At 37.9% G+C, this 15,629-nt stretch overlaps 2 protein-coding genes across 5 annotated transcripts in view; one reads left to right on the forward strand and one right to left on the reverse strand.

Annotated features, from left to right (window-relative positions):
- LOC113607604 (uncharacterized) overlaps window positions 1-15,629 on the reverse strand; it is a 118,584-nt gene that overhangs the window by 60,177 nt on the left and 42,778 nt on the right. The window contains exon 2 of the transcript XR_003428004.1: window positions 5,400-5,465. The gene's annotated coding sequence lies outside the window, so the exon portion shown is untranslated. The remainder of the gene's footprint in view (window positions 1-5,399; window positions 5,466-15,629) is intronic.
- The window catches only part of RGS17 (regulator of G protein signaling 17), an 88,136-nt gene that overhangs the window by 47,967 nt on the left and 24,540 nt on the right, over window positions 1-15,629 (forward strand). For 3 of the 4 annotated variants that reach the window (XM_027083117.1, XM_027083142.1, XM_027083136.1), the window contains exon 2: window positions 5,446-5,589. In XM_027083117.1, the coding sequence (XP_026938918.1) occupies window positions 5,471-5,589 (119 nt within the window). In that variant the 5' untranslated portion in view covers window positions 5,446-5,470. Of the gene's footprint in view, window positions 1-5,411; window positions 5,590-15,629 lie in introns of those variants that run through there. The other variant, XM_027083126.1, reaches the window with a different exon arrangement.

The following is a 15,629-nucleotide window of genomic DNA, read 5'->3' on the forward strand; positions in this document are numbered from 1 at the left end:
CGGTACGCGGGCCTCTCACTGTTGTGGCCTCTCCCGTTGTGGAGCACAGGCTCCAGACGCGCAGGCTCAGTGGCCATGGCTCACGGGCCTAACCGCTCCGCGGCATGTGGGATCTTCCTGGAACCGGGACACGAACCCGCGTCCCCTGCATCGGCAGGCGGACTCTCAACCACTGCGCCACCAGGGAAGCCCTGTATCTAATATTTTGCAGCTATTTTTTCCATTCAACATTGTTTTATAGTCTTCTCAAATTGTTTCATATAGATTTAAATTATTCATTTTAAGTGCTGTTTTATGTATCACCATACAGTGACTTCACCATTTTGTATTCATTCCTGAAAAGATGAAAATATAGATTGTTTCTAATTTAAGGTAATAAAAATACTGTAATTAGTGTCTTCATATGCATATGAAGACACTAATTACAGTATTTTTATTACCTTATACAGTTTCAAAGTATAAACATGAAAGTGGAATTTGTTATAAGTTATGTATATTGTTAACTACATTGTTACATAGTCAATGTTACTCTTCAAAATGATTGTATGAGAGCTTTTCATTACCCAAGTTCTCTCCCCAGATTGGTATTGTGTGACTTTTTACCTGTCAGAAATTTGGATATGAAATAATTTTTTTTATTTAAATTTCCCTAGTCACTAGTTTTGACCATCTATTCATCTAATCTGGGGTATTTGTATTTTCCTCTTCTGTAAACAGTCTGCACATTTCCTTTGCGTATTTTTCTATTAGGTTATTTGTATTTTTAAACTGTGATGTGTTACGTATATGCTATAGATATTAGTCCTCTGTATTTTCCAGTCTGGTTCTCAGTTTTTTACTTTACGTTCTTTTATTTGTTCAAAGGTTTTTGATAAATTAGCTGTATCAAAAATCATCTTTTCCCTTTTGGCTTGGTTTTGTAAGAAATCCTTTTCCTGCTCTGAAGCTATTAGTGCTTTCTTCTATATATTTTTTCCCCCAATAATTAGATTACATTTATTTTTAAAAACATTTTAAAATTGAAGTATAGTTGATTTACAGTGGTCTATTAGATTCTGGTGTACAGAATGATTCAGTTATACAGTGATTCAGCTATACATACAGTTATACAGTGATTCTGTTATACATGTACATATATTCTTTTTCATACTCTTTTTCATTATAGGTTATTACAAGATATTGAATATAGTTCCCTGTGCTATACAGTAGGACCTAGTTGTTTATCTATTTTATATATAGTTTGTATCTGCTAATTCCAAACTCCTAATTTATCACGCCCCTTTTCCCCTTTGGTAACTAAGTTTGTCTTCTATGTCTGTGAGTCTCTTTCTGTTTTGTAAACAAGTCCATTTGTATCATATTTTAAATACCACATATAAGTGATATCATATGATTTTTGTCTTTCTCTGTCTGACTTACTTCACTTAGTATGATAATCTCTAGGTTCATCCATGTTGCTGAAAATGGCATTGTTACATTCTTTTTCATGGCTGAGTAGTATTCTGTTGTACATATATACCACATCTTTATCCATTCATCTGTTGATGGACATTTAGGTTGATTCCATGTCTTAGCTATTGTAAATAGTGCTGCTATGAATATTGGGGTGCATGTATCTTTTCAAATTAGAGTTTTTTCCAGATATATTCCCAGGAGTGGGATTGCTGGATCATATGGTAACTCTATTTTTAGTTTTTTAAGGAACCTCCATACTGTTCTCCATAGTGGCTGTATCAATTACATTCCTACCAGAAGTGTAGAAGGGGTCCCTTCTCTACACACCCTCTCCAGCATATATTGTTTGTGGACTTTTTAATGATGGTCATTCTGATTGGTGTGAGGTGATACCTCACTGTAGCTTTGATTTGCATTTTTCTGATAATTAGCAATATTGAACATCATTTCATGTGCCTATTGGCCATCTGTATGTCTTCTTTGGAGAACTGCTTATTTAGGTCTTCTGCCCATTTTTCGACTGGGTTGTTTGTTTTTTTGTTGTTTAGTTGTATGAGCTGTTTGTATATTTTGGAAGTTAAGCTCTTGTTGGTCGCACTGTTTGCAAATATTTTCTCCCATTCTGTAGGTTGTCTTTTCGTTTTGTTTATGGTTTCCTTTGCTGTGCAAAAGCTTATAAGTTTGATTAGGTCCCATTTGTTCATTTTTGTGTTTATTTCTATTGCCTTGGGAGAACGACCTAAGAAAACATTGCTATGATTTATGTCAGAGAATGTTTTGCCTATGTTCTCTTCCAGGAGTTTTATGGTGTCCTGTCTTCTATTTAAGTCTTTAAGCCATTTCGAGTTTATTTTTGTGTATAGTGTGAGAGTGTTCTAACTTCATTGATTTACATGCAGCTGTCCAGCTTTCCCACCACCACTTGGTGAAGAGACTGTCTTTTCTCCATTATATATTATTGCCTTCTTTGTTGAAGATTAATTGACCTTAGGTGTGTGGCTTTATTTCTGGGCTCTCTATTCTGTTCCATTGATCCATATGTCTGTTTTTGTGCCAGTGCCATACTGTTTTGATTACTGTAGCTTTGTAGTATTGTCTGAAGTCTGGGAGGGTTATGCCTCCAGCTTTGTTCTTTTTCCTCAGGACCACTTTGGCAATTCTAGGTCTTTTGTGATTCCATATAAATTTTAGGATCATTTGTTTTAGTTCTGTGAAAAATGTCATGGGCAATTTGATAGGGATCACATTAAATCTGTAGATTGCTTTGGGTAGTATGACCATTTTAAGAATATTAATTCTTCCAATCCAAGATCATGGGATAGTTTTCCATTTCTTTAAATCATCTTCAGTTTCCTTTATCAATGTTTTATAGTTCTCAGCATATAAGTCTTTCACCTACTTGGTCAGATTTATTCCTAAGTATTTTATTTTATTTTTTTGATGTGATTTTAAAAGGGATTGTTTTTTACTTTCCCTTTCTGATATTTCATTGTTAGTGTAAAGAAATGCAACAGATTTCTGTGTGTTAATCTTGTATCCTGATACCTTGCTGAATTCATTTATTAGTTCTAGTAGTTTTTGTGTGGAGTCTTTAGGGTTTTCTACATACAGTATCATGTCATCTGCATATAATGATAATTTTACCTCTTCCCTTCCAGTCTGGATAACTTTTATTTCTTTTTCTTGTCTGACTGCTGCACTATTTTGCTGTCAGTGCTTGTTACTCCTCTGTGGGTAATTCAGCTTATATCTTTATTTTGGAGTTCTGTGGTTCTATTTTTATGCATATATGTGTGGATTTACTTTTATTTTATAAATTCTGCTGAGCATGTGGTATGCTCTTTCAATGTAAGGCTTTTGTTTGTTTTTTCCTTCCAATTCTGGAAAGGTTCCAGCCAGTATCCTTGAAAATACTTCCCATTAATATTCTCTGTTAATACTCTACTGATGATGAAAATCTTGTTGGACACATAGGGGAGTCTTTCAATGTTACTGCTATGCTTGTCTCAATTCCCTTGTTTATGTTTCATCTTTTTATCTCTTTTCACTGGATTCTGGGTACAGTCCTTGACTCCTATTCTCTTGGGGGTGGCTTTGGGAAATTATTATTCCATCTGAATCTTTTTAATGGCTATGTGTTTTGTTTCTATATTTTCCATTTTTCATTCTGTCTATTCTTGTTTCATTTTTGCCTATATTTGTTCTTATAATTTCTTGTTCTCTTATATGAACAGTTTTTTCCTTTATCACATTGTTTATATTAAACATATGTTTATTACACTAATTTTGGATGATTCTGTTATTTGCATTTGCTCAGGAATATATTCATTTCATGATTGTTGAGTTGGTTTTCTGTTTTTAGTGTTAATTGGATTTTTTGCTTTCAGGCAACACACTGAGTAAGAGGTGTATTTCTCGCTCTCACTCTTTATAATGCTTCTCAGTTGTCTCCACTAGTCCCCCAAGACCTTCAGTCCCAAAGTAGCTCTTTCACTGGCATCTCAGGATTTCCTCCCATCCAGGAATGGCTTTGGAGACATCCTTGGCCCAGTCACAGAACCTGTGGGCTGTTTGGCTTAGGTCAGGTTTCATTGGCTCTCTATGCATCCCCTCTCTCCTGCAGCTAGGTACCATTGATGGTACAGATAGTTTTTTTAGCATCTTTTTATGAGTGGCAGAAACCCAGCTGCTGATTTTATTCAGGTAAAACTCCGGTCTGAACTCTGGTCTCCCACTACTCACAGTGGAGCATTTTTTACCCCACTAGAGTTTGGAACCTTTGCACCTTTCTGTTCCCATACCTGAATTACAAAATGACTGTGACTTTACCTCCATTTATCTACCATTGTGGTTTTCTCATCTGTTTCTGGTCTAAAGAGATGTTTATCTTATTTTTAAGAATACAGTATTTTTTAAAGTATTGTATTCAGAACTGAAAATGTATTTTTTAAAGCATGAGCTCACAATGCCAAAAAAGCTCAAAGTACTTTATGTTTTTAACAAGTATTGTTCTCAGTCACACGTATGACAATATATATGTGTGATTTACATACATTGTGTATTTGTGAGAATATTATTCAGTAGAATTCATTCCTTTTTCTAAAAGTTCATGCTAAATTTTATATTAGTCTACTAAATAAAATTTTATTTTTTTATCATCAACTAACTCCTAGATCAGTGTTTGTCTTCTAAATCTGTAGCAACTCACTTGGCTGCATCTGTAAAGTCACAGGTAGGGCAGCCTGCACCTCAGTATTTTTCTTACCTGCCATGATATATAAATTCCACCAAAGTGATTCTCCTGGATTTGATAAATGTTTAGTCTTTCCACGGTTATCTACTAAATGAAAATAAATTTTGAGCAGTGCAGGACAGGGAGGTGATGCCTTTGCTACAGGGACACCTAACACAGAGTAAGGCATTTTGCCCATACTATCAAGAGAAGGCCCCTGGACGGTGAGCCAGAGTACCAAAAAGGAGACTGTATGTTTTAAAAGGAGACGAGAGAGGACCAAAAACAAACTGTTCTTCACCATGTTATAGAGTTAGAAACCTTGCAGCAATGATCTGTAAAGCTCAAATAACTGTATTGTAAATTAGAACAGAGAAACGAGTTATTCATACCCCCATAACCATTTAAAGGCGTTCATAAAGGCAAGCAGGTGTAATCATCCTTGAGTACAGAAGGAAGTTAAAAATAAATTTTCAAACCTTATCATATTTACCTTGCCAACTGATTCTGATTACGTGGCAACACTTACCAAGATTGTATGTAGCAGATAATGGTAGAAGTTTGTTCCCAAAGTTTTTAGAATGTTCCCCTTAAAAAATTTCTGGGGAATTTTCAACTTGACTGCTAACGCTTATTCATTTTTACCTTTTCTCAAACTATCTTTTCCTGACCCCTCAATTAAATTATGCTTCCTTCAGCACAGGCGACTTACCCTTATCATAATTTTTTCAGACCTTATGTTTTCTCTCTTCTTTCAGCCAACTGGGCATTGCAGTAGCTGAAATGCGAAAAAGGCAACAGTCACAGAATGAAGAAACACCTGCTGTGTCTCAAGCACCTGGAAACCAGAGGCCCAACAATACGTGTTGCTTTTGTTGGTGCTGTTGTTGCAGCTGCTCCTGGTATGTCTTCTTATCTGTGTGATACCACACCTGAGCTGGGTCATAACTGGCGTGAACCTGCACGTCAGCTCTCGGGACCATAGAAACTTCTCAATCTGTCTTTTTTTCTTCCTTTACAAGTAGGAATTACTGGAAACGATCGTTGGTTTAATGCACACATTTCCATAAGCAAAATATCATATTTCCTCAAAATCTACAATATAATTGGTAGTAAGGTAAAGAGTGAAAAATTGTTTTATATCATGGTTTTCTCCACCCATGCTTCTTAAAGGTATGGGTAAAGATAAGATTATGGCTATATATTTACTGAACAGTAAACAACATTCTCCCATGTTACAGAAGGTGCAAGAACACTAATATAATCTCTAGTAGTATTGTATGTAGTGTTCAGGGTAGTGTTTTAGTTCTCTGCTATTCCACGTGGTGTTGATTGTTCTGTCACAGAGTTGGGTGGCAACTTCAGCCACAGACTCCTGAAAAGGACAGAAGAAGAAGCGCCACAGACTCATGTCCACAGATCTAAAAGGCCAGGGGCTATGATGGGTATGAAGGCCAAGTCAGTTCATTAAAAACTCTGAACTTAGAGCCAGAGAACCTGCTTTCCATTGCGGTTTTGTCCCTGACAGGCTCTGGGACATCAGACAAAGTTGTAATCTCTGCTTTTTGGTTTTCTCACCGGCAAAGTGATAAAGAGTCAGACAAGTTGGTTTTCAAGGTCCTGTCTCGTACTAAATGTCCATGGTTCAGGCACCTTAGAAAACCTGCTTTAGTTCCAAATTCCCAAAGTCTTCAAATAAGAAAATCAGTGAGACCCAGAGTCCTGAGATTTACAAAGATGAGATTCCTCGGGGCGGGAGCGGGGGGATGCTAGACTTAATGGAATTTCCATAGAACCACACATTTCCGGGTACTGTAAGATCCAATTCACAGGTGGATATTTTGGGTTAGCAGTGGTCTGTTGGATCTCCATGACCTGTTTCAAAACCCTAAAGAAAGGCCCAGATGCTTGAGTCATCTTCTCACACATGATCTCTACAGTTTCTCAATGTCCATATTATGATGGTTGGTGTTATGATATAGTGGCATAATGTTCTATCACAGTGGCCAAAAGAGAAGATGAAATATGTAATGCTCCAGTGGCAGCCTTGGTGTTGAACAAGCTCTGAGCTCTCTAGGAAACTTCATTTCCAGAAAAACCATCCGATATTGTAGCAATCTGGAACGTTTAAAGTAGTTTTTATAGATATCAAAATTGCTTCCCAGATGATGATTCTTTTTTGGGTAAAGTCATGTACGATTCCTTTTTCTTTCATTCTTAAGCCTCAAATTCAGCATTTCAGATGGAGGCAACAGAGTCCTAGAGGAGAGAACTATTTCAATGCAACTGTGTCATATTTTTCTCTCTCATTCCTCAAAAGATCAGCTAGCTCTGGTCTTAATCTGTGAAATACGGGGTAGTGACTTAATATGGTGGTTCTGGAGTCGGACTGCCTGGGTTCCAACTCTTCATCTTTCACTATTTGTTTGACTTTCAGCAAGTTGCTTAGTGTCTGCAGATTCCTCATCTATCAAATGACAGTAATAAGAATCCCTACCTCATAAGATTGCTTTAAACATTAAATGAAGTAAAACCCATACAAGCTGAGAACAGTGCCTGACCCACAGTGTGCATTTAATAAGAGTTAGTTACTGGGCTATGGAACACTTCATATCGGGAAAATAAAATCTCTTTAAAGAAGACCTGGCTCCAAACCATGTATATATTTTTTTAAAGATCAGCTTGTAAATACAATACAAAAAATTATCTTGGAAAGGAAAACTATTTTATTTTGAAGTTCATATGAAAGGTCACAAATATATTGTTACATCGTGCTGACGATTATATTTCTATTTCTCACTTGCTCTGTGCCATGTTCCAGTAATTAGTATATAATTTTGTTTGCCTGCAGAAACTTATTTCTGAATTGCTTCAGGATTAACACACCAAACGCTGAAGGTCTTTTGTGCAATATTTGCTGTCAAACAGATGTGTAGTGAGATTTGCTTTTATCTGTCCTACAGATATTTAGCAAGACTTGCTTTTATTAATTCTTAAAGTGCACATTAAATAACAAAATAGTCAACGTGAGCTCGTGAGCATCAGGTTGTCACAGAACACAGACTATGGATGGAGAACAAAACAGCTTTTGGAAGCTGCATTAACTCTCCACACGTCTAGGGCAACAGGTATTTGGACCCTAAACACGTGGTGCCTTGGATGCATGTTCTATTAGTTTTAGACGAGAGAGTATTGTTAAGAACTATGTTTGCTAATAATGAGTCATGGACACTCAAGTCCAGGCCATAAAACGCAGAGTCTGTAAACGTATGCCTTCTTTACATGATAAATGATAGGTAAGGTCATTTCTAACGTAAGCAACTATTTTAAAAAACAAGAAGGAAGGTTAAATTGCATTTTAATTGTAACTCTGTTATCTCAGTATAAATGGAGATGTCCTTTACACATGCATTTTTAGAGCATCATAATTTTTGCATTTTGAGTTTAGGGAAAAAAAATTGTAAAGTCTTATTAGAGTGGAAAAAAAAAAAAGAAAGAAAGCAATGTTCTTCAAATTTTCCAGGCTAGGGAAAAGGAGTATAACAAAAAGAAACACTAAAAAAAATGTAATTTAGGGACAAAAAGTTAGAAATAAAAGTATGAAGTAACTGTCATTCGTAAATAGGAATAGTTGCCATGTAGCTGATTTTACCTCCTTTTAAGGAAATAGAGTGCTAAGAAAATAAATTTCTATATCTAGTAATAAATATAAATACCTCACTCAAGCCTCACATGATGGGTTTTTAAAACAACTTAGTATTTTCCTCAAATTTGCATTTCTCATTCATATTTCATCATCAGCTCCTCTCTCATGTTTAAATTTATTCCTGCCTTTATAAAATTACCACTATGCTTTATTTTGGGTGGTGATACAGATCATAAATACATAACTGCTGAATAGTTCCACAGTTTCCTTCAAAAATCTCAAAAGTTAGGATTAATCACAATGTCCTCTGTCCCTGTCAAGGAACCACTTCCTTCCCCAAATCCATCTATCTCCCTTTTCTCCCCAGAGCCCTCCATTTCAAGAAGAGAAAGCAAAGGAATGAGGTTGAGACCGTTTAACCTGTGTTACACAAATAAGTCATGGATGCCCGAGTCTTGGCCATCGAGCAGACAGTCTGTAAGCTTGCAAGCCCTTCTACACATGGGACAAAGCTGTTCCCAGCCAGGAGAGCTTTGTCAAGATCACGTGTCTAGAGATTCAGAATTGTCAAAACAATGTTCCCCTTATATCAGGATTCAAAGAGAATGACCTGCCTTTTCAGGTTGTTAACCCTCTTCCCTTTTCTTTATGAGAAAGAAACCTTTCAAAGATGCGGGATCCTTGCAAAACTGCCAACAGTGTGAATCCATGAGGTAGTTCAGACACCTGTGAAAGTGTGTCGGAAACCAGAAATTGCATTGTGCTCACAAAACAAGGTGCCACAAAAAGGAGGTAGAAAGGGAGAGCTTCCAAAAGCTTAAACCTAATTTCCAACTTGTCCCTTGAACCCTCCTCTCCTAACATGAGAGGTTAAACTAAAATAACTCAGAGTATTTTTTTCAAGGAAATCTCTAGGTGCTAATTCACTTCTGCTTTAATTCCTCATTGCTCCCGGGGGTGTCCTAGCAAGAAAAACAGATTGCTTTGTTTACTTATAAAAAATGAGAACTCAACAGACGTCAGATACCATGCCTCCAAAACGTTCCATTGGCTTCTCATGCTGCTGCATGGCGGTGAGGGCATCACTCGGGTGAGGCAGCCTTAGGCTCGCCACCTGCAGTTTCCGAGGGAATGGGTTCTCTCTTTCGCTACTTTACTTACTAGATTAGTGTATAAGCTTTTGTTTGGAAGAAAAAAACGTCCTCACTTAAAAACTAATGTTCAGAAAACTCTGTGTCTCATTTTACAGATAAGGCAACTGAAGACTTGCCTACTGTAACTAAGCTCATTAACGACAGAAGTGGGACTAAAATGCAAGTCTCTTAACATCCCAGTCCATTGTTTTGTCCATTTTAAGAGAACACTTCCAAACTTTTCATTTCCAGGCTGGATATGAACTGATTCCAAAGCTTTTTACTTTGCAAACTCTTCAAGAATTATATTAAGTAACACTTTTCAAATGAAATTCACAATCCCATGCACTACTATGTATTGCCTACAAGATTTCATCCACTGCATCGGATGGTCTCCATTCTTCTCGGGAGAAATTGGCCAGAACGTTACTACATTAAATAGTCCTGTGAAAGCTAAAATTATCTCCCTTTTGACACGTTAGTTTCCAGACCACGGAACAGATCTAAGTAAACTTTAAGCCCTTCATAAACATACTTTTGGTTGCCCCTCCCTCCATTTTTAACAAGTACCACAGCCTCTATAATTCAAAACAGTGCAAAAATAATGTCCTATATTATCCTCTGACACTGTCACACTTTAGCTCTTTGCTAGTAGAAACACTAAAACGCATGCTTTAAAAGCCAAAGGATATTTTTTCAAAGGAAGAACAAAATCTGCGTCTGCTCCATGGTAAAGAAACCACCCCCTGGAAATAAATCTGCTCACACATGCAAGTTGAATCATTTCATCTAAGGCACCAGTGAAGAAGCAGTCTTTTCTCTAGCTGTCACCCTCAGAGACCTGATTCATCTCACATGGGAGCACAACTTATCTGCATAGGATTTCCAAAGGACGTGTAACCAGACCATCAAAAATATCACTTACAAAGAATTCTAGTTTTGAAAACTCTATCTCACCATGTCATAGGTAAAATTTGTCAGTAGTTTCTATAACTTACCCCATCTTTTAAAGGCACACAGTCAGAAGACATGTACCAAAATGAACCCAAGGTTTCCCAGGCCATATACACAAAACCAAAAAGTGGACGTTGGCACCATGGACCATCTCTGTGTCATGCACTTGTTTATTCACTCCTTTACAGCTGATTGAATGCTCATTATTGCCTGGTACTGTTGATGTCATTAGCTTTCACCAGATTCTCCCTGCCTCTACCTTGACAGGGAACAAATGCTCAATAAGCAACTGAACATGGACATGAACATTTGGTTTACTCCCTAGGTCACCCTCCAGAAAAGTTTAAGATTCAAGCTGCCTCTGCCAACAGAATGCCTCGACCCTTTTCCAAGGAAGGCACACCGTTCTTCTTTTTTTTAATTTTATTGGAGTAGAGTTGATTTACAATGTTGTGTTAGTTTCAGGTCTACAGCATAGTGATTCAGTTATACATATACATATATTCATTCTTTTTCAGATTCTTTTCCCATTTAGGTTATTACAGAATACTGAGTAGAGTTCTCTGTGCTCTACAGTAAGTCCTTGTTGGTTATCTGTTTTATATATAGTAGTGTTTGTATGTTCATCCCAAGCTCCTAATTTATCCCTCCCCCCTATGTTCCCCCTTTGGTAACCATAAGTTTGTTTTCAAAATCTGTATGTTTCTGTGTTGTAAATAAGTTCATTTATATCATTTATTTTAAAATTAGTTTCCACAAATGAGTAATATCATATAATACTTGTCTTTCTCTGACTTACTTCACTTAGTATGATAATCTCTAGGTCCATTCATGTTGCTGCAAATGGCATTATTTCGTTCTTTTTATGGCTGAGTAATATTCCATTGTAGATATGAACCACATCTTCTTTATCCCTTCCTTTTTGACTCTGTTTACTGTAAATGTACATTTTTTCTGAGTGTCACATTGCAGTGCTTAGACCATCAATGGAAAAATGGATGTGAAGAAAACAAAATACTAGATGAAAATATTATACCCAATTTCATTTAAGAGAGTAGAAAGAACCAAAACAGAATGGAGAAAGAAGATTAAATTAATTCCAGCTAGAAGCAAGCAAGAGCCAGCCCCCGCCTGGCCCTGTGGTGAGTGGAGAGGAGACGCCTCGGAAAGACGGAGCGCCAGGTGGGGCGGGGAGAGGACGGGGGCCTTACCAGGTCGAGATGTAGGGGAGTTCTGACACGGAAAGGGCGTTCCAAAGAAAACAAAGATGGGTCCTCAGGAGGGGAGAGGATGGATGGTGAGAGGAGCCTCGCTCTGTGAAGAAGCCCAGAATTCTAAAGTGACAGGAGGAAACAGACTGTAGGCGAAGAGACTGGGCAGCGCGTCCAAGGACAGCGCTTGGCACCGACACGTGAGTGCCGTCCACGGGCCCACATACCCCAGTTGGCTTCGAGTCATTTCAGGGTCATATCCGGGGAGGATCTCTCCATCTCAGCTGACTCACTGTGTGTCGTGGTGGGGTGGGTGAGGGCCCTCTGGGTCTCAAAGGGCAGGATGTGGTGGAGCTTCTCAATGACCTTGGCAATGGGCCGCTGCTGGTCATCCCCATGGCCACACCTCCCTCTGCCCTGGACAAGGCTGCACACTTGGGGGGCTGGTCTGACGCCCAGCTCACTGTGCTGGTTTTCATACTAGTGACTCTCCTTCTGTTTGACATGCGTTTTTGTTTTCTAGGTGAGGGCCTTCAGTAAAATTATGCTATATGGATTTTAGAGTGGAATTCACAGCCATTCATATCAGTCAGTTGGCACTGGGCCTTTTCCTAAACGTATACTAAAGTTAAAATAACTAAAAGTATATGTTGGCTTATAACATAATATTTGGCACATAGTAGGTGTTTAATTAATAATAAGGTGTTGAAGGGTTGATGGAATTTGGATTTTCCAATTGAGTCTACTTTATAAAATATGGAAATTTGTATCACAGATTTTGTTTCTCAAAAATTACAGGTATATCCTCCTATCATGAGCATAATGAGGTGGCGGGAACCACCAGATTTCTTCTTATGCACCATGTTCTTCATTCCTGTGTGTGTGTGTGTGTGTGTGTGTGTGTGTGTTAGTAGCAGTACTAGTACTAGTAGTAGTAGCAGTTAGTAGTAGAGAAAGGCCAGGATTCCAGGAGGGAGTGCTAAAATCTGGTTAGTACTACTGGGATATAAAGTCAAGAAGGACAAAATAGAAGACTAGAGACACACTGACAGGTAGTAAAATGCCTTTTATGGCATAGTAAGACGTTAAGACTTTACACCTTTTTTGGTTATGGGAAGTGACTGAACATGCTTAAGTGAGAAGGGGACAAAGTCCATTTTATGTTTGAAGTATATCCCCGTGGAGACAATGGAAACTGTGTGGAAGGACAGGACAGAAACAGGAAGCATGTTAGAAGACTTCTGTAATAGTCTTGGTGAAAGATGCAAGGGGCTCAAAATGAAAGGTGATTAAAAGGAATGGAGAGATTCCAGTTTCAAGAAAAAGGAAGTACTGTCAAGAATTTGCAGTAGACGTAAAGGAGAAGGGAAGGATAACGCCATTGCTTTGCTTGAGGGGCCGGGTTGATGGTAAGCCCATCAGATGAGAGAACGCTGGAACAGGAGGTGGTTTAGGCCAGGATAAGATGGTGGGTTGGGCTCGCTCCATGTGTGGTACCCAAGGATTAGCTGTGGAAATGATTTTGAAGCTTGCAGGGCATGTCTTGATTAGATATAACAATCAGGGAGTCATCAGCATACAATATACAGGAGATAAAAAGGATGGCCCAGCATGAAGAGCAGTGAGCTACAGGCTGAAACCTCACATGTAAATCCTTAAACCCACTACTGGGCATATATCCAGAGAAAACTATAATTCAAAAAAACACATGCACCCCAATGTTCATCGCAGCTCTATTTACAATAGCCAGGACATGGAAGCAACCTAAATGTCCATCAACAGAGGAATGGCTAAAGAAGATGTCGTACATATATACAATGGAATATTATTCAGCCATAAAAAGGAATGAAATTGGGTCATTTGTAAAGATGTGGATGGACCTAGAGACTGTCATACAGAGTGAAGTAAGTCAGAAAGGGAAAAACAAATATCGTATATTAACACATATATGTGGAATCTAGAAAAATGGTATAGATGATCTTATTTGCAAAGCAGAAATAGAGACACAGACATAGAGAACAAACGTATGGATGGATACCAAGGGGGAAGCGGGGAGTGGGATGAATTGGGAGATGGGGATTGACATATATACACTATTGATACTAAGTATAAAATAGATAACTAATGAGAACCTACTGTATAGCACAGGGAACTCAGTGCTCTGCGGGGACCTAAATGGGAAGGAAATCCAAAAAAGAGGGGATATATGTATACATACAGCTGATTCACTTTGCTGTACAGTAGAAACTAACACAGTGTTGTAAAGCAATTATACTCCAATAAAAATAAAAATTTTTAAAAAGCCTTTAAAGAGAAAGCAGTGCAGCTCTGCAAACACAGAATGCAGAGACTAGACAGTCTGGGAGGTAACATACAAAACACACCACTGCGCTGGCACAGAAGCCCAGACAGTAAAGACTTTCACACAGAAGGGAATGATGGATGTTGCAAACACACGAAGGAGGTCTGATGCGATAAGAATCATAAAACTTCTTGTCATCTGGCCTACCAGGAAGTTATCAGTGAACTCTGTGAGAATTAAGCATCTCCTTAGGGTGCACGAGGAAGAAGAATTCGGAGAGAAAAGCTGCTGAGTGCAGCCCTTTTCAAAGGCACTGAGACACCCTGATCTTTGGGGGGTGAAGATTCAAGTTGAGGGAAGCCAGCGTTCCCTTTCTGATTTAATCAAAGCAAATTATTCAATTTCTAAAACAATGTGAAATCCAGCCCTTCTAAATCCTGCCCAAATATATTAGCGATCTGGACAAAGGTTAAGAACTGCCCACCCATCCCAGCCTCTGCAAATCAATAATAATACAAAAACTGAGGTTATGACATTTTGCTACCCCTAACCTATCTATAAAATGTCATAGTTGTGCTACATCTTATTGAAGTTAATAATTTTCATCTCTCTCATTGGAACTTTTTTAACATCTTTATTGGAGTATAACTGCTTTACAATGGTGTGTTAGTTTCTGCTGTATAACAAAGTGAATCAGTTATACATATACATATGTTCCCATATCTCTTCCCTCTTGCGTCTCCCTCCCTCCCCCCCTCCCTATCCCACCCCTCCAGGCGGTCACAAAGCACCGAGCTGATCTCCCTGTGCTATGTGGCTGCTTCCCACTAGCTATCTATTTTACATTTGGTAGTGGAACTCTTTATTAGTCCTTTTAAGCCTAACTTATTTAGGTCTAGGCCCGGTAGACCTATTAAAATCTGCCTGATGTTTTAGGACATCACTCAAGAATTACTAATTACTTGTCAGATAAGACAATAAGATCCACTTCTAGCAAATATGAAGTTGATTGTATAATAATTCTGCTTCATTGGGTTTTATAAATATTATAATTTTCGATGCTATAAAATTCATATCTTTGTTTCAGATATCGATATACTATATATTAATATATATTATATATATAAAATAACATTATATATATAATGTATATATTAATGTACATTTCATGCCTGGGAGCATGTGCTTCTAAGTAGAAAGCAAATTTCTGCCATTGCTACTTTTCTGTAACAGAAACATAGATTATTTAAAAGCACAAAACCCTTTTAATTGACCAATTTCATAATAGTTGAATAATAACTTCATATGTTTCATTGTAAATAGATGTGGTCTTGCCATATTTAAAGATTACACACAAATTCTAATAACATGCCTTCCTCATATAAAGCCTACTTTCAAGAGGCAGCACTGGGGAGGGAAGAAAACCACACTGGAATTAGACCTGGATGCATCTCAGTCTCATAACATATAACTGTGAAATGTCTGGCAAGCTTTAGTTTCACCTGTAAGATGGGATTCACAACCGTTACTTTAGGGTGCAGTTTCTTTCAGGAACCCCTGAATCATCCTTTATTGATAGATATTATTTGCAAGTCTCAGGCTGAAAGGAAATTACCAGACTTTGGCCACTCTATGCTTAGCATGTTCTATTTCCATGTTGTCAGTTAATGTAACAGAACCTGTTTTCTGCATTCGG

This window comes from Aethalodelphis obliquidens, unplaced genomic scaffold (assembly GCF_003676395.1).
Source record: "Aethalodelphis obliquidens isolate GAN/ISIS:26980383/991018 unplaced genomic scaffold, ASM367639v1 scaffold3, whole genome shotgun sequence".
Classification (NCBI taxonomy): Eukaryota; Metazoa; Chordata; class Mammalia; order Artiodactyla; family Delphinidae; genus Aethalodelphis; species Aethalodelphis obliquidens.